At 41.0% G+C, this 27,653-nt stretch overlaps 1 protein-coding gene across 1 annotated transcript in view; it reads left to right on the plus strand.

The window, feature by feature from the left end:
- Positions 1-26,178, plus strand: part of LOC131738146 (uncharacterized) — a 103,769-nt gene extending 77,591 nt beyond the window's left edge. The window contains exon 3 of the mRNA XM_059031926.1: positions 25,250-26,178. Within this exon, the coding sequence (XP_058887909.1) occupies positions 25,250-25,571 (322 nt within the window). The 3' untranslated portion in view covers positions 25,572-26,178. The remainder of the gene's footprint in view (positions 1-25,249) is intronic.
- The last annotated feature ends 1,475 nt before the right edge of the window (positions 26,179-27,653 follow it).

Consider the following 27,653-nt stretch of genomic DNA (forward strand, 5'->3'; position numbering starts at 1 on the left):
ATATCTAAACAAACAGCATCATGAAGACCAAGGAGCTATCAAAACAAGTCTGGGATAAAGTTCTGGAGAAGCACCAATCAGGGTTGGGTTATAAAAAAATATCCCAAACTTTGAACATCCCCCGGAGCACCGTTAAATCCATTATTAAAAAATGGAAAGAATATGGCACAACCGCGACTCTGCCTAGAGAAGGCCGTCCACCAAAACTCAGTGACCAGGTAAGGAGGGCATTAGTCAGAGAAGCAACCAAGAGGCCAATGGTAACTCTGAAGGAGCTGGAGAGATCCACAGCTGAGATGGGAGAAACCGTCCATGGGACAACTATAACCCGGACACTCCACAAAGCTGGGCTTTATGGAAGAGTGGCGAGAAGAAAGCCATTGCTGAAAAAACCCCATATCAAATCCCATTTGGATTTTGCCAAAAGGCATGTGGGAGACACAGCAAACATGTGGAAAAAGGTTCTCTGGTCTGATGAGACCAAAATTGAACTTTTTGGCCTTAGCGCAAAACGCTATGTGTGGCGCAAAGCCATCACTGCCCATCCCCACGGTGAAGCATGGTGGTGGCAGCATCATGTTATGGGGATGCTTTTCATCGGCAGGGACTGGGAAACTGGTCAGGATTGAGGGCAAGATGGATGGAGCCAAATACAGGGAAATTCTAGAGGAAAACCTGTTTCAGTCTGCAAGAGACCTGGGACTGGGGCCGAGGTTCACCTTCCAGCAGGACAATGACCCTAAACACACAGCCAAAGCTACACTGGAGTGGTTTAAAAACAAGAACCTGAATGTCTTAGAATGGCCCAGTCAAAGCCCAGACCTCAATCTGATTGAGAATCTGTGGCAAGACTTGAAAATTGCTGTTCACCAACGGTCCCCATCCAACTTGACAGAGCTTGAGCAATTTTGCCAAGAAGAATGGGCAAAAATTGCAGGATCCAGATGTGCAAAGCTGGTAGAGACTTACCCAAAAAGACTCACAGCTGTAATTGCTGCCAAAGGTGCTTCTACCAAGTATTGACTCAGGGGGGGGTGAATACTTATGCAACCAACAAATGTCTTTTTTTGTTTAATTAACGTTTGTGTCACATAAAAAATATTTTGCACCTTCAAAGTGTTAAGTAGGGCAGCAGTGTGGAGTAGTGGTTAGGGCTCTGGACTCTTGACCGGAGGGTTGTGGGTTCAATCCCCAGTGGGGGACACTGCTGTTGTACCCTTGAGCAAGGTACTTTACCTAGATTGCTCCAGTAAAAAAAAAAACCAACTGTATAAATGGGTAATTGTATGTAAAAATAATGTGATATCTGTATAATGTGAAATAATGTATAATGTGATATCTTGTAACAATTGTAAGTCGCCCTGGATAAGGGCGTCTGCTAAGAAATAAATAATAATAATAATAATAAGTATGTTGTGTAAATCAAATGGTAAAAATCCCAATTAAATCCATTTTAACTCCACGTTGTAACACTACAAAATGTGGAAAAGTCCAAGGGAGGTGAATACTTATGCAAGCACTGTACATTCTTTGAACAAGGGAGTTTCATTATTACCAATGAACATGCCCGCAATGCCATGTAACGTTATTCATTTCTTTACCTTTGTCTAAAATAATAGTTGTGGTCCACTGAAGTAGTTTTTGAGAGTAGGGCTTGAGTGTCCACGTGACCCATTTCAACAGTTGACCATAGAAATAATAGGAGAGCAGTTTGTGATGACTGCCTGTAAAATGTGCTCCTACAATTATTTCTGTGCTCTGTAAAAATGTAAATAAAGCATTTCTGTTTAATTTAACATATTTTCTCAGACACGGATTGATTGGTGTGCCTTTTACAAAGAAAGAAGCGTGATGGACCAAAGCCATTCCATTTTGTAAAGTTCACAGATTTTCCACAGTTTTGTGAAGATTTTCATACATTTCTTGGATAAAGATATGAGTAGCATTGTAAAGCAAGACCCAATCATTTTTTTGTTGTTGTTGCATTAGCTTCCACTCCGGGGAACATTCTACCTGACAAATATCCACTGAACGTAGACAGTAGTGTATCTTTCTAAACAGCTAAGAATCTGAAGATTACTAAGAGAATAATGTTTTCACTCTATGATGAAATATACCCTGTGATTACCAAGTTTGGATGTAATAAAAAAAAGTTTTAAAATGTACTTGAAAATTCATTTTTCTTTAGAAATGTCTCCATAAATGTAATTTAGTGATCTCCTGCCTAAAAACTGTAAAAATATCAGTGGAGCCACAACTCTCAGAAACTAGGATCAGATAGAATTGTATAAATATAATTTTCATTTTACACCAAATTGTTTGATGGGTGCATAATGTGAAGAAGTTTGTCATCAGAGACAGAGCTGTCAACTCATCAACATATTCTGTAATAAATATATTTTTTCTTTCGGGTCAGTAAGCATTCTTGGTTATGTAAAGCAATTTAGTGTGCTCTCCACCGGTAATGCTGTACTTTAAAATCATGGTATATACCAGAGGTGGCCAAACCGTGGCTCCCAGGCAGTTAAAGTGCAGCTCTCTGTGAAAGTATGAGGCTTTAAGTCAGAATGGGAGGAAGAGTTTGCGTTCACTGAAAACAGAGGTAAACCTGTGTCTCATCTGCAACAAATCGCTTACACACTGTAGTCTGTACAAGGCAAGCAGCCTCAAATGTCATTATGAAACAAATCACAACAAATTTTCATCTAACTATCCTCCTCAGCAGTTAGCCGATGCTCCTTTTGGCGTTCAGTAAAGAAGCTGAGGTAACGACTCATGAGTTTTGTATGGCATGGAATATTGCTTGTGCCAAACGTCCTTATTCAGATTAATGAATCTTTTTATAAGAATGTTAGCTCTTGACTAGAGAATGTATGTTCAAAATGTTATATTGCAGGTCTAAAATTAATATTATATTTACATATCTTACATGAGCAGGTACAGTAAAGCCTTTCAAAATAAATACCATGCATTTGTCATCCACAAAGCTCTCAAAAGTATTTAATACACGCAGCAGTCATACTGAATATATTTTTTTTACAGTGTGTAATACATACTGTATAAACAGAAATAATGGAAAAACACCATTGTGTTACATTTAAAGTTGAATGCACTGTAGATCTACAGTACAATAAAAAGTACACAGAAACTGTGTAGGCTATGCAATGTTCTATCTCTTGTTCTTGTGTATTTTGCTGCCAGCAAGAAATAACTACGGCACAGAGTAAGTGCAAGATTCCGGTATAATGTTTGAGAGAATTAAAAAAAAAAGTGAAACAATACTAGTATTTAAATTGTCTTGCTTGCAAACATTTCATGTTTTACAGTAAGTGTCTTGTGGCTCTCGCTATATTAAAATGTTAGTATGCGACTCATAGGGTCAGGAAGTTTGACCACCCCTGGTATATACAGTAATCAAAACCAAAACCTAAGATACTGAAGTGCTGCACCTCATAATAAAATGTATCTCTATTGGCCAGAGGCTTTTTGAAATGAATTTTGATTGGAGAGTCATCCCTGAAGTTTATCCTGTGAATATTTCACTACAGTTAACATTTTGTTAATTTATTTTTGGGTTTATAAACAATTTAGACGATTTAGTATGATTTCTGGTAAGCTTGTGCTTGTGATTGTCAAATCACCCGACAAAAAAATAAATAAAACTCACTCATCTAGCCTTCTGTCTAGCTTTATTTTCATTTTGAAAGTATGTAAAACCATCCCTGATTGGTTGTTGGAGCCTTTGGAGATGTCAGTCATTTGGTAAGCAACCAATGGTTGTTTAAAAAGGCTTAAAATGGGCGTCTAACGTCACCATTACATCATTGTTCATCTTTGAACGATTTCTAGGAAGGTTTAAATGCAGCTTTGATTAGTGTTACCTTCACAACATATTACAATAGAGGCCTAAAATACAGTTTGCAGCTTGCAGCAATAATACAGTCACCAATTCCCAGCTATGCTAATTGAATACATTTTGGGGGTACACATGGGACTTTGTGTCCTTGGTAGGTACCCATGGTAGATGCTAAGGCTAGTGTATAATGAATTGCATCTTATTGCTAAGAGACAGAAAAGTCTAGACTTAAAGCAATCAGATGAAAAAATATCTTTCTGTGCTTTGCAAAGAGCTTCGTTATTTATATATACAGTACTGTGCAAAAGTTTTAGGCAGGTGTGAAAAAATGCTCTAAAGTAAGAATGCTTTCAAAAATAGACATGTTAATAGATTATATTTATCAATTAACTAAATGCAAAGTGAGTGAACAGAAGAAAAATCTAAATCAAATCCATATTTGGTGTGACCACCCTTTGCCTTCAAAACAGCATCAATTCTTCTAGGTACACTTGCACAAAGTCAGGGATTTTGTAGGCATATAGTCAGGTGTATGATTAAACAATTATACCAAACAGGTGCTAATATCATCAATTCAATATGTAGGTTGAAACACAATCATTAACTGAAACAGAAACAGCTGTGTAGGAGGAATAAAACTGGGTGAGGAACAGCCAAACTCAGCTAACAAGGTGAGGTTGCTGAAGACAGTTTACTGTCAAAAGTCATACACCATGGCAAGACTGAGCACAGCAACAAGACACAAGGTAGTTATACTGCATCAGCAAGGTCTCTCCCAGGCAGAAATTTCAAGGCAGACAGGGGTTTCCAGATGTGCTGTCCATGCTCTTTTGAAGAAGCACAAAGAAACGGGCAACGTTGAGGACCGTAGACGCAGTGGTCGGCCAAGGAAACTTACTGCAGCAGATGAAAGACACATCATGCTTACTTCCCTTCGCAATCGGAAGATGTCCAGCAGTGCCATCAGCTCAGAATTGGCAGAAAACAGTGGGACCCTGGTACACCCATCTACTGTCCAGAGAAGTCTGGTCAGAAGTGGCCTTCATGGAAGACTTGCGGCCAAAAAGCCATACCTCCGACGTGGAAACAAGGCCAAGCGACTCAACTATGCATGAAAACACAGGAACTGGCGTGCAGAAAAATGGCAGCAGGTGCTCTGGACTGATGAGTCAAAATTTGAAATATTTGGCTATAGCAGAAGGCAGTTTGTTCGCCGAAGGACTGGAGAGCGGTACACGAATGAGTGTCTGCAGGCAACAGTGAAGCATGGTGGAGGTTCCTTGCAAGTTTAGGGCTGCATTTCTGCAAATGGAGTTGGGGATTTGGTCAGAATTAATGGTCTCCTTAATGCTGAGAAGTACAGGCATATACTTATCCATCATGCAATACCATCAGGGAGGCATCTGATTGGCCCCAAATTTATTCTGCAGCATGTCAACGAGCCCAAACATACAGCGAAAGTCATTAATAACTATCTTCAGTGTAAAGAAGAACAAGGAGTCCTGGAAGTGATGGTATGGCCCCCACAGAGCCCTGATCTCAACATCATCGAGTCTGTCTGGGATTACATGAAGAGAGAGAAGCAACTGAGGCTGCCTAAATCCACAGAAGAACTGTGGTTAGTTCTCCAAGATGTTTGGGCCAACCTACCTGCCGAGTTCCTTCAAAAACTGTGTGCAAGTGTACCTGGAAGAATTGATGCTGTTTTGAAGGCAAAGGGTGGCCACACCAAATATTGATTTGATGTAGATTTTTCTTCTGTTCACTCACTTTGCATTTAGTTAATTGATAAATATAATGTATTAACATGTCTATTTTTGAAAGCATTCTTACTTTAGAGCATTTTTTCACACCTGCCTAAAACTTTTGTACAGTACTGTATATATATATATATATATATATATATACAGTGCCTTGCGAAAGTATTCGGCCCCCTTGAACTTTGCGACCTTTTGCCACATTTCAGGCTTCAAACATAAAGATATGAAACTGTAATTTTTTGTGAAGAATCAACAAGAAGTGGGACACAATCATGAAGTGGAACGAAATTTATTGGATATTTCAAACTTTTTTAACAAATAAAAAACTGAAAAATTGGGCGTGCAAAATTATTCAGCCCCCTTAAGTTAATACTTTGTAGCGCCACCTTTTGCTGCGATTACAGCTGTAAGTCGCTTGGGGTATGTCTCTATCAGTTTTGCACATCGAGAGACTGAAATTTTTGCCCATTCCTCCTTGCAAAACAGCTCGAGCTCAGTGAGGTTGGATGGAGAGCATTTGTGAACAGCAGTTTTCAGTTCTTTCCACAGATTCTCGATTGGATTCAGGTCTGGACTTTGACTTGGCCATTCTAACACCTGGATATGTTTATTTGTGAACCATTCCATTGTAGATTTTGCTTTATGTTTTGGATCATTGTCTTGTTGGAAGACAAATCTCCGTCCCAGTCTCAGGTCTTTTGCAGACTCCATCAGGTTTTCTTCCAGAATGGTCCTGTATTTGGCTCCATCCATCTTCCCATCAATTTTAACCATCTTCCCTGTCCCTGCTGAAGAAAAGCAGGCCCAAACCATGATGCTGCCACCACCATGTTTGACAGTGGGGATGGTGTGTTCAGGGTGATGAGCTGTGTTGCTTTTACGCCAAACATAACGTTTTGCATTGTTGCCAAAAAGTTCGATTTTGGTTTCATCTGACCAGAGCACCTTCTTCCACATGTTTGGTGTGTCTCCCAGGTGGCTTGTGGCAAACTGTAAACGACACTTTTTATGGATATCTTTAAGAAATGGCTTTCTTCTTGCCACTCTTCCATAAAGGCCAGATTTGTGCAGTATACGACTGATTGTTGTCCTATGGACAGAGTCTCCCACCTCAGCTGTAGATCTCTGCAGTTCATCCAGAGTGATCATGGGCCTCTTGGCTGCATCTCTGATCAGTCTTCTCCTTGTATGAGCTGAAAGTTTAGAGGGACGGCCAGGTCTTGGTAGATTTGCAGTGGTCTGATACTCCTTCCATTTCAATATTATCGCTTGCACAGTGCTCCTTGGGATGTTTAAAGCTTGGGAAATCTTTTTGTATCCAAATCCAGCTTTAAACTTCTCCACAACAGTATCTCGGACCTGCCTGGTGTGTTCCTTGTTCTTCATGATGCTCTCTGCGCTTTAAACGGACCTCTGAGACTATCACAGTGCAGGTGCATTTATACGGAGACTTGATTACACACAGGTGGATTCTATTTATCATCATTAGTCATTTAGGTCAACATTGGATCATTCAGAGATCCTCACTGAACTTCTGGAGAGAGTTTGCTGCACTGAAAGTAAAGGGGCTGAATAATTTTGCACGCCCAATTTTTCAGTTTTTTATTTGTTAAAAAAGTTTGAAATATCCAATAAATTTCGTTCCAATTCATGATTGTGTCCCACTTGTTGTTGATTCTTCACAAAAAATTACAGTTTCATATCTTTATGTTTGAAGCCTGAAATGTGGCAAAAGGTCGCAAAGTTCAAGGGGGCCGAATACTTTTGCAAGGCACTGTATATATATATATATTTCAAAGGACTGTTTTTTAAATTTGTAGTAGCTTCAGTATTTTTTTTATAAACTTGCTATAAAACAACTAAACTATAAATCACTTTCATTTTATGAGTCAAAGGATAATTATTTGAAACATTTAATAAATGGTGTCACATAAAAACCCCTCGCATTGTATGCTGATTTGTTACTATTTTCTCAAAGAAGCTTGCCAGGGCTACGTCCAGCAGATCTAACAGCCTTTAGTTATAGTAGAAAGTTGCGCAAGGTTACGCCACAAATGGAATCTTCATGCTGAAGTCTTGTGAAGTAAGGTATGGCTTTCGGACTTTCCATGCAAAAAAAAAAAATAAGTTTTTGGTCACTTCCTATAGCGTGAGGAATGTGTGTGATATATATGCGCTAGAGAATTTTGAGTTTCTAATCTGCACGGAAACTGCATGCAACTGTTACCAACAGAAACAAACAACTTGAGGGTGCTTGGGAGACTTTGTTTTAAGTTGTTTGGTTCTAACATTATCATATTACCAGGTGTTATTATCCAGCCAAAAAACTAGGAGTAAACACTTTGAAAATATAGCCCTGCAAGTCTTGAAGGAAGTGTCCCGATCAACATCGTTTTATATACCAGATATTTCTCAGAAATACTTGACATTGATTATGTAGAGCCAATTCTGATGAAAGGATCCTCAATTACTATAACAGAGATCATGCAATCCTTTTTTATTGCCCAATGTGTGTCATTTTTGCAGGACCCTGGACAGTTTAATACCAAGCATCTGTGCCTGGATTCGGTTTTCAGGTCCATGGACAGCTTAATACCCAGCACCTGTCTGTACTCTGTTTGCAGACCCTGGACAGCTGCATATCCAGCACCTGTGTCTGTACTCTGGTTGCAGACCCTGGACAGCTGCATATCCAGCACCTGTGTCTGTACTTTGTTTGCAGACCCTGGACAGCTGCATATCCAGCACCTGTGTCTGTACTCTGTTTGCAGACCCTGGACAGCTGCATATCCAGCACCTGTGTCTGTACTCTGTTTGCAGACCCTGGACAGCTGCATATCCAGCACCTGTGTCTGTACTCTGTTTGCAGACCCTGGACAGCTGCATATCCAGCACCTGTGTCTGTACTCTGTTTGCAGACCCTGGACAGCTGCATATCCAGCACCTGTGTCTGTACTCTGTTTGCAGACCCCGGACAGCTGCAAATCCAGCACCTGTGTCTGTAATCTGTTTGCAGGGCCCTGGACAGCTGCAAATCCAGCACCTGTGTCTGTACTCTGTCTGCAGACCCTGGACAGCTGCAAATCCAGCACCTGTGTCTGTACTCTGTTTACAGGACCCTGGACAGCTGCAAATCCAGCACCTGTGTCTGTACTCTGTTTGCAGGGCCCTGGACAGCTGCAAATCCAGCACCTTGTCTGTACTCTGTTTGCAGGACCCTGGGCAGCTTAATACCCAACACCTGTGTTTGTACTCTGTTTACAGGACCCTGGGCAGCTGCATATCCAGCACCTGTTTCTGTACTCTGTTTGCAGGACCTTGGACAGGGTGATTTAGATTTAAGGTCAGGTGTGAATTGTTCACCGGCAATCCTACAATATAGGGCCACAGTGATATCTCTCTCTCTCTCTCTCTCTCTCTCTCTCTCTCTCTCTCTCTCTCTCTCTCTCTCTGTCTCTCTCTCTCTCTCTATATATATATATATATATATAGATATATATTCACAGTGGTAACTACTGAGTTATTAATCTACCAAAGAAGGTTTTTTCAAAGTACCAGGAAGGAATACCTGTTTGCATTCATATACTGTAAAGGAAATTGGCAACAGTCTAGAACATCTTTAACATTTCTGATTTGTATGTTTTTTTGTCTTTACCAAGTATTTACTGTCTCTTTCATCTTTTTTTCAACGGAGACTCCATCCTATAGAATAAATATGACACATCAATGTCACCTCTCAGGGCTTATTTCAGTGCATTGGGGGGGAATATGATGGTGCTGTCTATACTGAGAAGATCTCATCAGTTATCAAGTAAGCCTTCCTGGTTTTTCATACTTTTACAAGCAGACATTTTTTTGGAATGAGAAACCAGCAGTGCCTGAGCACTTCATTGAACAGAAGAGGACATCTGTTTTCATTGATCTGCAAACCTTGAAGATAATGTGTGAGTGATCACCACATTCGTAATAGCTATGAAAAAATACAGATAAAAAGCACCCTTTATTCTCCCCTTTGCAATAGTATGCTTCTTATTGCAATTATTTAAATACTGTTTTTTTTATTAGTAGTATTTTTATTTTTATGTTGTCCGTGTAACATAGGCTAGAGAAGTCAAGGTGCCTAAAGAAGAAACAGCCAGCACCCTCCAGTAACCAGACCCAGTATGATGGATTACATTTCTTTTATATGGCTGACAATACACAGCTGTGCACTTGTTTCTATAAAGACAGTGGCTGATCTGGACTGGGTACATATCTATAGACAACAAGTTTTCTGATATACAGGATATGAAAAACAATGAATGAAATAGATGGAGCAACCCTGCACTTGCAGTCAATGATTAAATACATGCTCATCCAAAGTAGCATTACAATGACAATCAGCTTGCTCTTTTGAGTACAGTAGACAGGTCTGAGCTGTAGTTTTGAAGGCTACAGTATCACATCCAATGCACTATCCCATTACAGTATGTTAACAAAATATAATTCAATTTGTATTTGCTTCCAAGCAACTGAGGGATCTGTATGTGCATCGCTGGTGCATACCATCCTGTATCCTAGTGACTGACTGAGGGATCTATATGTGCATCGCTGGTGCATACCATCCTGTATCCTAGTGACTGACTGAGGGATCTATATGTGTATCGCTGGTGCATACCATCCTGTATCCTAGTGACTGACTGAGTGATCTATATGTGTATCGCTGGTGCATACCATCCTGTATCCTAGTGACTGACTGAGGGATCTATATGTGCATCACTGGTGCATACCATCCTGTATCCTAGTGACTGACTGAGGGATTTATATGTGCATCACTGGTGCATACCATCCTGTATTCTGGTGTCTGGCATAAGAAACACTCTCAAACGTGTAAATTGAGTTGCTGATGTCACTGACACCTTTGCATTCCTCTTTACTATTTAATTGTGTGCACTGCTAGTTTAATGAAGCCAGACATTGCCATGTGTCCGTTATAGACGCATTTACACATCTATTATTAGGCTTTTATGCTTTGACAAGTTACTTCAACTTGCTGTGCTGCTGAGCAGTCACTCCTTGTTTAACCTTGTGATTCGCTGTGGAACCAAAAGGAGTCAAATCACAATGAATTGATTTGAGGAGCATTATTTGTATCCCAGCTGGATATTGAAAGTTGTGGCAAGTTTTTTATGCAACATATTATTCATTCTCCCTGTTGAGCAGTGACTGGGTAATATAGAGGTTGTGGTTGTGGATTTGAATGGGTTCAATTCTCAATTTGCAAGCAACATACATAAATAAAGTACTTTGATTTAAAAAAAAAAGTTCTCCCGAAACATAAAAAAATGATGTTATCTTACAATATGAGTGTTATGGATACTTGAAGAGCTGCATCAATGATCTCTCTGCAGACAGTATGACAGAGGCAGCCTCCCATCTACAAGTGTTTTGCATCATTGTCTTTTTAATTATAAACTGGATCGGTTTATATTTGCCGCAATACTGACTTTGTGTTTTATACTAACCAACTCTAGAAAATGTTGTGCCCAGATTGCTCTTAATGAAACACTTATAATTATTTAGTGATTTTGAGATCACACTTTTAAATATATCTAGAGAAGATGAAACTTGGTAATCTTTTAACATGTAACTGAAAGTATCAATCTAGGAAAGTGACTTCATGTCAAACTTACATGTTACATGTGCATTAGGGTTGTGCAGATACTTGTATTTTCTGAGTAATTGCCTTTAAGATATTTTAAGTTGTTAGGTGTTAAGTAAATGGAATAAATAATTGAATTACTGAATACAAAGCACACTCACCCACGGCTGCCCTTGTTTACACCGTTAACCTGTCGTGATCAAACTAAAAGCACTCATATTTTATATGTGATTATTCATGTTATCCTTTTGATATAAAATCATTTAGGTTTGCCTATGCTTGTATCCTTAGAAATGCGTCACCTCAGCATTGTAATCCTGGTGTGAATCACTTGCATTTGCCAGTTTCAGAACATATTTTTATTGACAGTTTTATGGCCTTAAAACAGCAATAAATATGTAAGTGTCCCGGGTGAAAGCAACAATGAGTTTATTTATTTATTTATTTGACAGACGCCTTTATCCACGTGGCTTTTCAATTGTAATTGATTGGTGCTCAATTGTAAAGGTGAGGGAGGGAAAGGCAGCTTTTTTTGCTATGAAATGAACACATTAATTAATTGGCTTGCTTAGTGGATGAAACTGGCAACTAATATATTTGCGGTATTGAGTGCACAGCTTGCTTTACGACTGCAGTTGGAAGCTGGCTACTGCCATAGAAGGTGGGTTCATTTTTCTCTGCTTGGATAATTATATTTTTTTACTGAATATTCCATTTGTAATGTCTCAAAGCAGTCCATAAGTATGGATAAAGATGGTGCTTCATACAACAATGCTGTTGGGAGCCTTCTTATAATATGCATGGAGAAAATAAAATAAGATGAAACTAGAATGATTACTCATGATAGAGTTTAGTAAGCTAATTCCTTTTATTTCCACTAAATAGGAGAGAATACTGCTGTATGAAGTTGCCTGTTGAAACACCAGTTTTGTTTGTTTGTCAGGCATGCTTTTTTTAATTTTGTTTGAATGATGACAGGGTCTCTGTGAGTTAACATGCTATCCATGTTTTAATATGTGGCTCTCAAATATGGGGTTGTGTATTGGGTATTATAAATAAAATGAGGGTAAGTTCTGTTTTAGTTTTAACCAGTTACTGCAAATGGTTTGTGTAATGTTATTGTCTATGCCACTATTTCCCAAATTGGGGATCAAAGGTTTCTGATGGGTTGCCAAACAATCTAAAAAATATGACGTTCAGTGCACATTGTTAAAATTAAGTTTCACTATACAACTTCTTATGCTTATATTCAAAATACATATAATTTGCATACAAATCATTAGCAGTAATTATGTAAACAATGTGTTGTTTTATCACCAGTCTTCTGCTTTAAATATGAACCAAAAAAATAAAGTATAAGGTGACATTTTATGTGCTGTTATTTGGGATTTGGAAAGCAGTTGTAAAATGGATGCAAAACAAAAAAAAAAGTCTAATCCTACTTGCAGCTTAAAGAAACAAACAAAAAAAACTTGCAGTTACCATCTTATATTAACTTCAGCTTCTTGAACTCTGTAGTGCTGCCACACGGCACTCAGTTGCTTTAGTTGAATCTGATATTATATACGACCTAGGGAAAATAAGTTTTACAGAGACGTTCAGTTGTTAAGGACTGCAGAATAACAATAGCACTGGAGATTTTGAAGACGTAAACAAACACAGCAAGTTCATAAAATGGCAGGCAGCGCTGTGAACAAACTATTGTTGGCCATGTTTCCTTCTTTCAACTAAATAAGACAAGGTTATATCTCTTTTAAAGGAGTAAAACGTTAGGTTACTTACTGTAACCCTGGTTCCCTGAAAGAGAAGACGACCACCAACCACATAATGTATGGGATATGCCTGCCCATTGGGTAGGTAATTACTGAGCTCTCTATACCAGAGCTGCTGATAGGCCCCTTTCTGGGATGATGCAGTCGTTCCGCCCACTGAGGGATTAAAGCTGTCATCCTGAGGAAGCCATTTCTCATTTTCCATCGAACCCGTGAGGGTGACCGATGCGACCTTGCTGTTGGTGGTCATCTTCTCTTTCAGGGAACCAGGGTTACGGTAAGTAACCTAACGTTCCCTTTCAATTCGAAGATGACCACCAACGACGTTATGTATGGGATAATGTATACCAGAGCTGTCGTGAGGGAGAAGCTGTCATGAGGGATGCATCAGAACCGCATAACCCAATGGTTAGCGGTGTGAGCGTGCAACCTCAAGGACCCTCGTGCCTAACGAAGGCAGGGCAGGATCTACCATATTAAGGCGGTAGAACCTGGAAAAAGTATGCAGCATAACCCAGCTAGCCGCAGTACAAATATCAGACATTGAGGCCCCTCTGAAGAGGGCCCAAGATGTAGTCAACCCTCTAGTGGAGTGTGCAGCTACCCTCCCAGGTAGGGGCAAGCCGGCACCATCATACGCAGTCGAGACTGTGTCCGTAATCCAAGACGACAGATGCTGCTTTGAGAGGAGCTGTCCAAGGGTCCGTATCCCATGACAGACAAAGAGCTGGTCAGAATGATGCAGAGCTCTTGTCCTATCCACGTAGCTCAATGCCCGCAAATTAAATCTCTCATCCTCCTCCGAAGAAAACGGGGGTGGATGGAAAGACTCCAGTTCCACAGACTGATTAATGTGGAAGGCTGTGATCACCTTGGGGAGGAAAACAGGGTTTGTACGCAGTGACACCCTGCCGCCATTGTCCCAAATACACATACAGGAGCTGTGCACCAACAGTGCCTGTAACTCACTGACTTGCTTAGCGGAGGTGATAGCCAAGAGGAAGGCTGTCTTTATAGACAGATGCTTCAACTCTGTGGAGTGAATAGGCTCAAACGGGGCCTTCGTGAGAGCCTCCAGTACAACATCAGGGTTTCATCTCAGGGCCGCTGAGCACGTGCAATGGAATGCATTGAGCCACGCTTTGAGTGGGTGCATGCGTAGCAGATCCTGCTCCATGGCTGATTTGGCCACGGCCATCCAAACCAACAGTTTTGGGAACCATACTAAGGGGATCTTTGATCCCTGTTGAACAGGGAGAGACAACCCTGAATAGCTGCTACTCTGTCGTCCGACAGGTATGCGCGTATCATACTGGAGTCCACCCACCCAGTACGCCGTGCACTGCACCGGTCAAGGCCGACTCCTTGCATTGCTGATGGTGAGGCCCACTGCCATTTGTAACTCGTAACGCTTCCCTGAAGGTGAATCGGAGATACTTCCTGTGCACTGGACGAAAGGGAACGTGAAATACGCATCAGACAGACTGGAGCATGTGACAATGAGTCAGCATTTGGAACCTCCTTTCCTTCAGGAATCTTAGGTCTAAGATCGGACGGAAACCGTCGTCCTTCCCGGGTACTACAAAATATCTCGAGTAGAACCTCTCTCCGCAGAAGGTGGGGTCTATGAGATGGATGGCTCACTTGCACAGCAAGGCTGCCACTTCCTCTTTGAGTACCGAGACCTGAAGAGGGTCCGACACGAAGTGTGCGAGACTCCTCAGAGGAGAAGGTCCCAAACGGAACTGCAATGTGTAACCGTTGTGTACGGTAGTGAGCACCCAGGTATCTGAGGTGCAACCCTACATTGAGGGTTAGGGCACATGGAGCCTCTGGGCGATCCACCCACCGGCGGAGCCTTAACCAAGGCCGAGATGGTGGAATCAACCGAGGGGAAACTTGCCAGCCCCAGTTTCTCTGTGTCCTCTAATGCAGTGAGCCTAGTAGCTTGCTTCAACACACTCGGCACTGACGCCGGTCGGTCCCAAGAAGAGCATACTTCCTGCATGGTCAGGAAACTGTGGGAAGGGTTGCACTGCAGGAGCCGCTGCCTGTGTCTGGAATACGGACCGGAGGGGCTCTGTCAGTGTTGTCCAGGGGATCTGCAAGAAGTTTGCAGAGCACCACCTCAGTGCCGGCATAGAGCTGGGCAACGGTGACTAACTAGACTCGGAGGCAACCTCTGAGCTAGGTTCTGTCATAGTCAATGGCGCTGGTTCCCCTTCTTCCTCTATCTCAGTGGGGACGAGGGGCACCGTGTGCCGCGCTCACCACTTGCACCAGTCACTGAAGCACCGAGGTGTAATGTACCGAGCACTGTGCGCACCACGTGCACTGAGCACTGCGTGCACTCGTTGTACCGAGCAACGTGCATATCAGGCACTGATTGTACAGTGTATTGTGTGCACTACTTGCACTGAACACTGTGTGTATCGTGCACCGTGTGCACAGTGCGTACCGAGCACCTTGCGCACTGAATACCATGAGCACTACGTGCACCATGTACCGTGTGGCACCGTGCGTTCGTGCACTAGCGCTGTAGCGGTCGACACCGAGCACCATGTGCAACTTGCACCGTGTGCACCAGGTACCGTAAGCACTATGTGCGCCGTGTACCATGCAGCACAATGCGCTCGTGTACTGGCGCTATCACAATATGCCGATCACAGTGTGCACTGTGCACCCTGTGTACCATGTGCACCGTGCGAACTGAGCATCGTGCGCACCGAGTACCGTAGCACTACATGCACCACGTACCATGTAGCACCGTGCGTTCTTGCAGTAGCGTTTAGCAGTGGGCGCCAAGCACCATGCTTACTGAGCACCGTGCGCATCGAGTACCGTAGCACTACGTGCACCGAGCACCGTGCAGCACCGTGTGTTTGTCACTAGCTCTGTAGCAGTGGGCACCAAGCACCGTGTGCACCGTGCACCGCGAGCAATATGTGCACCGTGTACCGTGCGGCGCTGTGTCTGTGCACTGACACTGTAGCGCTGGGCACCGTGTGCCATATGCAATGAGCATCTTGTGCACCGAGATACCGAAGTACCAAGGGCTATGCGTGCACCGGGGGGCAGCTATGCAATTGTGCCTACCCTAACCGCACCGTTACACACCTGGTCAGTGCGTAGCATGCACCAGGGGGACAGAAGGGCCGAAGCCGTGGTGGGCGAGTTGAAGCAGACAGCAAAAAAACACAGTAGAATAGATGGATAGGGCAGAGCACACTGTTTGTTTACAAGGCCCGACTCACCAAGGTGGGCAGGCCGACGCAGCTGGTGAGGTCTACTCGATAGCGGGGATGCGGCAAGGCCTAGCCCCTTGGAGGAACTGTGTACTCTCAAGAAAGAAATAGACAACAACTTGCAGGTGACTGCACAGGCAGTTGCTCACACACGTCAGATAGATAACAAAGAGCGGCGAAAGGCGAGGTGTTTTCAAAGTCGTTGATTCTGGGAAATTGATGAGCCAGCTTTCAGCACGAATGCAAGGGAAATACAATCGACTCGATTTGACTCGAGAAGCTCTTTTCTATCAACACGCTCAGCTCAACACAGAGGTCTTACTGTACTGTCTTGAGAAGGAAAAAGAGAAATGGCTTCCTCAGGATGATGGTTTAAATCCCTTGGTGGGCGGAGCCAAGTGCATCATCCCAAGAAGGGGCCCATCGCAGCTCAGGTATAGCGAGCTCGGCAATTACCTACCCAATGGGCAGGCATATCCCATACATAATGTCATTGGTGGTCGTCTTCAAATTGAAAGGGAACTGTCAATTTCTTGCCACAACATGACAAGCTGCCTTGTTTGTTTTGAATTAATGATTTTGTGATATTGTATTTATGTCTTTATAGCGAATGTTCCAAGTGTGTTGTTTACAGTGCTAAGGTTTTTTAATTGATGGGGGGATATTTTACATAGCGACTGCAGTCTATTATTTGAATGCATTAAAATGCTCTCAGCAGAGGCATATATGAAATCAGCTGAACAAAGTAAATTTACTTTTAGTACATTAGCCATTGAGTAGGGGGTGGTAATACCTATTTTGTGACTTGTGCCTCACCTGTCAGAAAAGTCACGAGCTGCCACTGAAATGCAATAAACAATAATGAACACAGGATAAATAAAAGGGTTTAATAAACGGTAATAAAAGTAACACACTCAAAGCTAACAGTCTCTGTGTGTCTGACTCAGTAATTTAAAAAAAAAACAGCAGGTTCTCTCCCACAGCTCCAACACTCTTCACCCAGCCCCTCCCTCTGCTAGGCTTACATTTCGCTCCATCGTGTGCACTCCCCCAATCACAGGCACGCATTCCCGTCCCACCACCCATTATCTCAATGCACCCACATAGTCCATCAATCCCCATGGGGGCTCTCCTGCAAATTCATGTTTGCGATCAGCAGTCCCGTTGTATGTGCGAAGGGGACCCTAAAACCTGGGCTGGCTGTCGTGTGAGAGAATGTTCGTAGCACAGGGTTTCTCATATGCGTGGTCAACAGTTTTCTCACAATTTTATCTGGATGGGGCATTTAACCCCATCCAGGCTGTAAAACAATAATAACAATAAAACAGGCAGATCTTGCAGCGGCACAGCATATTCCAGCAGTGATGGTGGTGCTGGCAGCGGTAATGCTGCCCTCAGCGTGGGACACTCTGGCAGTGGCAGCAGCGCTGCGTACTCTGGAGTGCAACTACTGCGGTTGGAGGTGATCTCCTCACCTCTCCCCCCTTCTCTGTAGCCAGCGGCTCATTTTCTTGGGCTCCGGCCCCAGAATTTCCAGCAGCACAAATGTTGCTGCTGCACACAACAAAGCCCCGGGTGATGACAGGCCTCCCCGGGCAATGGCGAACTGGCCTCCCTAGGCGGTGGCAAACTGGCCTCCCCAGGTGATGCAGGCTCGGCAGTAGCTCCAGCTCTTCTGGTGGTGGAGGCAGAAGCAGGTGCAACTTCTCTCCCTCTGGTGGTGGAGGTAGTGGCCGCTCTACTGACGGTGGAAGTGGAAGCTGTAGGTAGTCTCCCTCTGGTTCGCCGGCAGTGGTTCATCTTCTATTCCTGGGAGGGGGCAGCTGGCCTGGAAGTGCCCACACTCCCCGCAGGCAGGGCACCAACTTGAGACTTTGAGAACATGGAGGTAGGCTTCCCGGCAGCTCTTCTGGCCGTATCAACAGTGGCAGTGGAGACAGCAGGCCGCCTTCCATTTTTGGCACTGGACGCTCGGGCTCCCCCCTTCCGGACGCTGGACTCTCGGGTTCCCCCCTTTTGGCTGCTGGACACAACGGGACTTCAGGCTCATCCCCCTCCTCGTTTGTGTCCCAGTCGACCTCCGGGCAGCTTTCCTTCTCATGTCCATAGCGACAGCAGTAGGCTACATTCAATACAAATTAAAGTGTAAAATCGCATGTGTTTTTGTTTTCTTTTTATAAAATGAACATACTCACAACACACCCAGGGAATGCTGTAATGTTATAACTACTGCACTCCCTGTTGTGTGTTATTGCTTACTTAATGCATGTAACAAAACAAGACTGAATCCAAATTATTTCAATTCCACTTTCAACTCAACACTATTGCATATAACACTACTGCATATAAAGTCAAATTAAGGAAACAGATTTGGTGTACAATGGCTTCAAATGCTCTGTGTATAAGCAAAAAGCACACACAAATACACACAGAGGCACAGACACACACACAACACACATAGACAGACAGACACACACACACACACACAAACACATAAATACACAGACATAGACAGACACACACACCAGACACAAATACCCACAAAGACACAGACGCACAGACACACACAGACAGGCACAGGTACACACACACACATACGGACACACACATTGCCTCTCACACGCACACACACTGCAAATTTAATAAAGGGACCATGTGTGCAGATAAGTAAATACAGAGGAGGCTTTTCTTTCTATTATGTGCAGTGTGCTATTTACTGTCTGTCAACAGTATTGTTTTGTTCGCAATGCACTGCAAAGGACAAGTAAGTGTGATTTGAAGGGTTATAAACACAGACAAGCAAAGTATCACACATACAATATAGATATAAGAAAATACTTAATGTTTGCATTATGTGGGTTGGAATCAGTTGTGTGATAGATATATGGGATTTATATTGACATGAGTGTGTTAATAAAACATATCAGGAGCTAGTTTTGGTAATGGTATTGTGGTGGGACATTTCAATGTGGGGAGAATAAGCAGATGGTGAAATTAACAGGAGTGATTATTAAAAAGGTTTACACTGCATTTTATGACATATAATGACAATTTACAGATATGATGGCATGCTGCAATACGAGAATGTCACAGAATTAATAACCTCTTTGTTTTTGCATACTGCTTTATGTAACTGTGGTTACCATAGCGACAGTGAACTCCAATATTCCAGACCTGCACTTGTCATCGGGGCAAAAAGAGAAAAACACACACAGTTCCTAACCTTTTGCAATGACTACATATTGCAGCAACAAAAAAAATGAAATACACTGCCCATAAGTATTGATTTGTTCCCATATTATTCCCTTGAGTAGCCTGCAATAAATGTGGATTTTGATCCAGTGTTTTAACAGGGGTAGAAACATGAGGGCTTTTGGTAAATCCATTAGAACATTACTGGAATCCATTAAAGAGGGTGGTGGAGAGAAAGGTCTACAAATAATGAGCAGGTCAAACTAGTCTAGCAAGAAGCATACTAAAAGACACAAAATAAATTCAATGACAAATGTTTTGACTACATGACTAAGAAAGACTTCTAGTCAAAACATTTATCAATACGTTTCTTTTAGTATTTCGCTGATAGGGTTAAATGGTAGCCATATCAGTCCAGAGATGATAAACAAAGAGTAGGAGGAGTAATACCTTTTAGTGGACTAACTAAACAATAATTTATCACAAGCTTTAAAGAACTCAGAGGTCTCTTCTTCAGGTGAACGTAGAAAGGAGAGATTGATGTTTACATACAAAGGTGTCATCAGAACTTTAACAAAAATAACCCATTTTGAATCACTACAATTCTAATACTGTAAGGCAAAATACTGTGTTGAAAAAACAACGACATCCAAGGTGACTTACAGGTGTTACAGGGCAGTACAGGGTTACAATGCAAGCTTAATATTTAAAAACAGTATAGTTTACAGTACAAATACTACTACTAAAATACAATAAGAACTAGAATGCAACAAGTTACGATTACAACAAGTTATATCTACAATGACATATTAGTAGTGCAACAGTGCAAGGATGGTGCATCAGCTGAGGATCCAGTATTGTGGTGCGTAGATCAGGCAAGTCCAGTGTATAGTAGTAAGGTAGATCAAGAGATCAGGTAGGAAGGTAGATCAAGTGGGTCTTGATCAAATACATGCATAAATAAATGACTAAAAAATAAATTAAAAAAATAATAAAAACTAACAAATAAAAATGATAAAAATTATATATTTTGGTTAAAGTTCTGATGACACCTTTGAATGTAAACTCTTTTTTCTACTTTCATCTCAAGAAGAGACCTCTGAGGTCTTGAAAGCTTGTGATTAATTATTGTTTAGTAACAATAATCAGCCACCTGTCTTCAGCTGCAGCAAATCTACAGATGATTTAATTCAGGTTTCCCCGCGTCACATTTCATCAAGGCTAACTGTCCAGAGACATTCCACAGTTGTATTTATTTGCAAGCGTCACTGTCTCTAATCATATACCATCTACTCCTGAATAAACACACAAGGTACAGTGCAGCAGCTGCTTCTGATTGTACTGTGTGGACAGCAGCACACTGGAGTTTTCTTTCTGCTGCTGCTCTGGTTTATTATTTTAAGCTAACCATTGCAACCTTTCATTAAGCTAAGCTGCCTGGGTTTATCAACCATGTTATTATTATTTATTTATTGATGGATTTATTTTCTTTCACATCCAGAACGTAAGAACATGCCTGTGTACACCATGATGGCAATGACTTTGAAAAGTAACATTAGAAAGACATAATGTAGAATGAATTTTACATCATGCCTGAGTAGCTTTCACTTTGACTTGTGAACTAAGATGGCTATATTGACTTTATGTTCAATCCGTAACTGTACTCTGTGATTCCCTAAGTCAAGTTCGATGGTGGGTGTTTTACAAGAAAGAAATCATCTTTTCGTGTCAGTAATTTTACAAGCTGCCACAATGTCAAAGTCTAACATTTGCAGAGTTACAGAAAGCATGCATGCTAAATATGTTAGTTATTATTATTATTATTATTATTATTATTATTATTATTATTATTTATTTCTTAGCAGACGCCCTTATCCAGGGCGACTTACAATTGTTACAACATATCACATTATACATTATTTCACATTATACAGATATCACATTATTTTACATACAATTACCCATTTATACAGTTGGGTTTTTACTGGAGCAATCTAGGTAAAGTACCTTGCTCAAGGGTACAACAGCAGTGTCCCCCACTGGGGATTGAACCCACAACCCTCCGGTCAAGAGTCCAGAGCCCTAACCACTACTCCACACTGCTAGTGATCTTTACAATGGCCTAACAGGTCTACCATATCAGATCACGACTATTAGGATCTGGAGACCGCTCCTGCAGGTATGGAGGCAAAACCAGAAGGGAGTTTTTCTCCTCGTCACGCTGCAAGATGCGGCCAAGCGTCTTATAAGCTCAAGCGATGCCTGCAGGGCTGGCCTTTGTCCTCCAGAGGTCAGTAGCTCACTGAAATCCACTCTTGAGTTTCTTGGTGTGAAAGAGGAAATTGTCCATTAAAAACCATCTGTTTCACTGACACATTGTTTAAACGCTGGCCAAATCAATGACACAGATGTCTTTCACAAATCCATTTTATTTCATATTTACACACCATTCGATCAGAGACACCTTCCCCAAGGATGCTTCACTAACACATTTCCACTTACACTTCTTTAATAATGGCCAAATGTTTTTTTAGGAATTAAAGTTTAGCTGTAGGCTTCCCCAATAAACACCCTTTTAAATTGTGAGGACATTCTTTACCAAAAGCTATTCAGAATATCAGAATATGGATATACTATGGAAGCATACGTTTTTTAAGCATACTGTGGCTTACCATGAACTGCTGTATTTATAGTTCTCTGATATACTTGTTTTCACTTTGGCTCAGATGAAGCCCACTTTTACTGCCACAACACTGCAAGTCCCCTTCTTTCCTGTGCTATGGGCAATAGGATCCACCTGGGCCTCACAGCTTTGTTCAATGTAAGAAACCATGTGGGATCAGATGGTCCTGTCTGCAGACGTTAAGGGAGTCGACTTGTATAATTAGGTCTGGATACATGGGATTTTAAGAACGCTACAATGCTGATGGGAAGTAAGAAACTGTTTTAAAGGTGTTGTTTTACATTCCTAGGCAGCTTTTGTAAGGACCTGCTGCACACACTGTTCTTATAGTGTCTATTTCAGGTCAATGTAAAGACAGGTGCTGTGTTTATCAATACTGCAAGAGCCATCAGCCTTCTCAGACCTGCAAGATGTTATCATGGTTTCCTGAACTGAAAATCACTAAGAGCCACTTCTGGTAGTTTAAGAGATCCCTGGTTAATAGTGCAGAGAAAACAACCACACAACAGCTGTTTAAACTCATACTGAATATGCAGCTTCACTCCCACACACCCAGAGAGGAAACCGGGTAAAACATGACTCTCAACTGCCAATTATATCTTAACTCATGCTGGTAAAGCACAGCAGAATAAGTTTAAAGTTGTTTCTGTTGAAAAGTATCTAGGCTAGATGGTGGAGCAACAGGCTAATTCACTAGCCTCTCCTGCTTTTACCTCTTGAGTCCTGAGTTCCATTCTGGGGGTTCAGTGGTCAGGATTGAGGCGTGCTCTCTCCCTTGCAGAGCTGTGAGGAGAAGCTCTCATGGGGCCTGCCAGCCTCTTGGCGTGCTGTTTAGGGAAGGTCAAGAGAATATATTCACAGAAGTTATGAAGATCAGAAAAGCTAAACAAAAATACAAGAACAAGTCAAAGAATTAGAAAGTAATTGGAACAAAACAATAAATCTTGCCCATTTCACACTTTCATTAGCTACCCTAGTCTCAAATGTGCTGTTTTGTTATAGCAGACAGCTGGTACTAGAACCTTGCAACCCAACTCGAGCCCGACGAAACCCGACAATAAGTGTCGGGTTCGGGTTGGGTCGGGTGTAGTTTGTTTATTATAGTTCAGCTTTGTCACTCCCGGCAAATTAAGTGACAGGAACGTTTTTATAAGAATATTTTAAATGCCTGAATCAAATCAAATTTGATTTAAATAGCGCCTTTCATACAAAAAGTACATCAAAGCACTGCACAATACTAAGCAAAGAAAATCGCAATAAACTACATTGTATAGAGATCCCAAAGCGTGTCACACACACACAAAATTGAACAATGAAACTATTAAATTAAAAACAGTGTAATACAGAATTTGTTGAAAACAGCAATTAAAAAAGAGATACATATGTTTGCCTTTTTGTTAAAAATAACAAGAGACCTAAAATAGAGCCCTGTGGAACTATGCAGACAACTTCAGACAATGCTGATTTCTCCTCCCCGACAGAGACGAACTGTAACTTATCAAAAAAATAAGACCTGAACCAAGATAGGACACCTCCTGACAATCCCACTGAGCTTTCAAGACGATTCATTAAAACTGAATGGTCCGCAGTATCAAAAGCAGCACTAGTCAGAGCTTATCAACAGATAATTTACATCTCTAACGAAGGCTTTTTCGGTGCTATGTGCAGCGCGAAATCCAGACTGACATTTTTCATATATGCTATTAAGAGCTAGAAATGAGCCTGCTTGGTTGGCAACAACTCTCTCTAGAACCTTATCAAAAAATGGCAGATTGGAGATAGGCCTATAATTATTAAGGACATCGGGTCTAAATTTGTTTTCTTGAGCAATGGCTTTACCACAGCTACCTTAAGTGCTAAGGGAACTATACTGGAGGAAAGTGATCCATTTATAATTTTTAAAATTCAAGACTGACTTCTTGTATTACAGCATGGTTCAGGATTTGGATCATTTTAAGAGGCAGTGATGCATTGGGAAGGGAGTGTGCGGGGTTTTAGCAATGTGATGGAGCAAAACTTCCTAATGTATTTATTGCTTCTGCTGTTTTATGATATGTTTAATTGTGCTGTCATGTTATCTGTGTTTTGATTATTGATTTATTGTCAGTGTGTGTTTTTTTTTTAAACTTTTTCTTTTTTTTAATTATTGGATTGTATTTTTGTGTACTTGGATCTTTTCCCGTTTTAATTAAAGGGATTTTAAGATCCAAATTAAATTCTCTCTCTCTCTCTCTCTCTCTCTCTCTCTCTCTCTCTCTCTCTCTCTCTCTCTCTCTCTCTCTCTCTCTCTCTCTGTGCGTGAATGCGTGTGTGCTAATTCTATTATCGCCATAATTTGTAAGAAGTTGGGGGCGTTCAAGCAGATATGATCTACATCACGTGCTAAGTTTTTTCAAAAGACTCCCAGATCTAGCCGCGTGAGTGCCTTTTATTTTAATAGAGATAACAAACGCACTCATTGGGATGTTAATGAGATGTAAATACAAGTTCTAAGACTAAAAGAATCAGCTGGATTGTACGATATATGTTACTTGAAAAACCGTGGTTATATGGTGTGCGCAGTGTGAAAGCGTTTGGGAACGCGGACTTGGAAAGGAGATAGGGACCGCAGGCTTAGGCATGGCAGAGTGGACAGTGTGATACATTCACGATAGACAACGACTGCTTCAAATGGATTAAAACAATTATACAAAGCGTAGCCTACAACAAAGATTCAGCCCGTTTTCTGAATCCAGCTCGAGACTTTCAACCGGGAGACTGCGAGTTAGCATGGCTTGCTTCAAATGAAAAGAAACACGCTTTGCTGCGTGGCTGCTTCATATTATTACCAAGTTAATCTACTTATAGCTAGTTTATGTAAAGAAAGGGGTTGATGAATATTATTATTTTGCATTGTACTTTACAATATATTTGCGTTTATTTGCTGCACTTTTTGGATATAAAGACATTCAACCTCGCCTGCCTGCACACTCTTGAAGGAATTATGATGGATTAATTCTGTGAAGACCTTCTGTCGTTGGTTTTATTTTCTTCCTACATCTAACGGTTTTACTGGATTTTCTTTCCTTCTTTCTCTCCCTCTCTCCCCTACTCCTTTCAGAATGGCACGGTTTGGAGACGGGGTGGCCGGCAGACTTGGATCCGGAGATGGTGGCTCAGAACGCAGCCGAAACAGACAGGGAGTCCCGGTCTCTTCTGGAGGAGTTTCAGCAGCTTATAAACAGTCAAAAGCGCAAAGAGCACGAACGATGGCTCTGTACAACCCCATCCCTGTCAGGCAAAACTGTTTTACTGTCAACAGATCTTTATTCATTTTTGGAGAGGACAACGTTGTCAGGAAATACGCAAAGAAGATAATTGAATGGCCATATCCTTTTTTAAACGGTAAACATATTACTGAACATGATACTGCACTGTCTTAATTTTGTTTTTGATAAATAACCAACACCGTAATGCATATACATTTCTAAACATTGTGCCATTTAAATTTTTTCGGATGCTGGAGTGGGTCGTTTGCTCCACAAGCATAATATAGCGTCTTTTTACAGTGCGTCTAACACTTATAGTAGTAACCAGTTACTCTAACCCAGTAGCTTTGATAGTATAACCTTACTTTTATCAATAATATCGTATGTAAGTCTATGAAGCCACAATGTCACTAGCATCAAAACAAAAAAGACATAGTTTAAAAGAGTTTACTTGGAGGTGTCCCTGTTAATATTGTGTATGTTTTTGTACTATTGACTAGTGTCTTTGGAGTTCGAGCCTCCAGCCAATTTTAGTTATGCCTCGCCTTTACTTTATGCATCCATGCGTGCGATGCCTATACCGGGTGATTCGGTCTGTATCGTGGTGTGTCCATAACCTCTCACGCTGCTTCTATATATATATAAAACTGCTGATCTTCTACAATTGAGATTCAAGCTGGTTAAGGCATTTTAACATTCAAGTTATTGAGCGTATATCCGTTGGAATATAGGGACGATGCCGACTGTCTGTCTTTATTATATACGTGCATTTTGTAAATAATAATAATAATAATAATAATAATAATAATAATAATAATAATACATTTTGGCTCTAATTTTGTGAGAAAATAAATAAAATTACAGTCCTTGGACGGTCCTTAATTATATATATATATATATATATATATATATATATATATATATATATATATATATATATATATATATATATAATAAAACTGTTATTTTTTTTGACAAGCCCAAGCTTGTCCTAAATCAGATGTCCAAAATTTATTGTGAGCAGAAGTTAAAAATGTACCTGTTGAAAATGTACTGAGAGTTTATTTTGTTATTTTGTTTTATTTATTTCCATTTGACCGAACGTTATTAGTTGTCTTTTTTTCAACATGTTTGTTTTGCAATTTTTTTGCTATTTTATGGCGTGTGCATTTCCAGTGATACGATGTCCTCTTTTTAAAGAAACCTAATATTTCAGGCATAGGCGATGGAGAAGGGTGGGCCAGCGGGCCACTGCCCACGCACTTTTTAAATGGGGGGGGGGGCTTTTCCCACCCACTTTTAACAGCGAGGACGAGAAGAAATATATATATATATATATATATATATATATATAGAGAGAGAGAGAGAGAGAGAGAGAGAGAGAGAGAGAGAGAGAGAGAGAGAGAGAGAGAGTATATATATTAATACTTTGAATCTCATCGTTCTTCCAAAACACGGTGACACAGATAAATCAAATAAATCCACAAATTAAGACGACACCGGAACTGTGTTGATAGACAATAATCCTAACGTTTCGCTAGCTGTGCCTCCGTGTGGGAAAGAATGACAGCAGAGAAGCCGAGTTTACGTGTGGTAACTAATGCCGCTACATTCCTCATCTTGTAACACGATAGAACTGTTGAAACATGTTGAAACATTTGTTACCATTTCATGTAATTTGTTTCCGAAGCAGTAAAATAATCGTACAAGTTAAAATAAATAAATAAATAAATAAATAAATAAATAAATAAATAGCTCCATAAAGCCAAACAAATTATTTGTAGACAGGTGTTTAATGTTCTTTATCAATACATTCTTTATCAATGTAAATGCTGTACATGGTCATTTTCTTTTTTTGTTTGTTTTACAAAACAAACATAACATTTATTTTGAAGTAAATTAAACGATTTTTGTGGTATACCACTCACTACCCAACATTCAGATAACAAGCTCATTATTAGTAGTAGTCGTAGTCGTCGTAGTAGTACAGTAGTAAATAGTGTTGTTGCAAACTTTAAATAACCAGTAAACTATAAATATATAACCTGCTTCATATTTGACGTAGTTGTTAAATTGGATTCATTTATCCATAGAAATACTTCATACAGGCCCCCCACCCCCACCCCCTTGGCCCACCCACTTTTAGAAAGGCTCCAGCACCATTGATTTCAGGGTTTAGCATAATCTTATGCATTTATAAAATCTAGAGGCGTGTGTGCGTCTAAAGCATATTCTCAAACAATTAATGCTGTAGCA

This window comes from Acipenser ruthenus, chromosome 10, assembly GCF_902713425.1.
Source record: "Acipenser ruthenus chromosome 10, fAciRut3.2 maternal haplotype, whole genome shotgun sequence".
NCBI lineage: Eukaryota > Metazoa > Chordata > Actinopteri > Acipenseriformes > Acipenseridae > Acipenser > Acipenser ruthenus.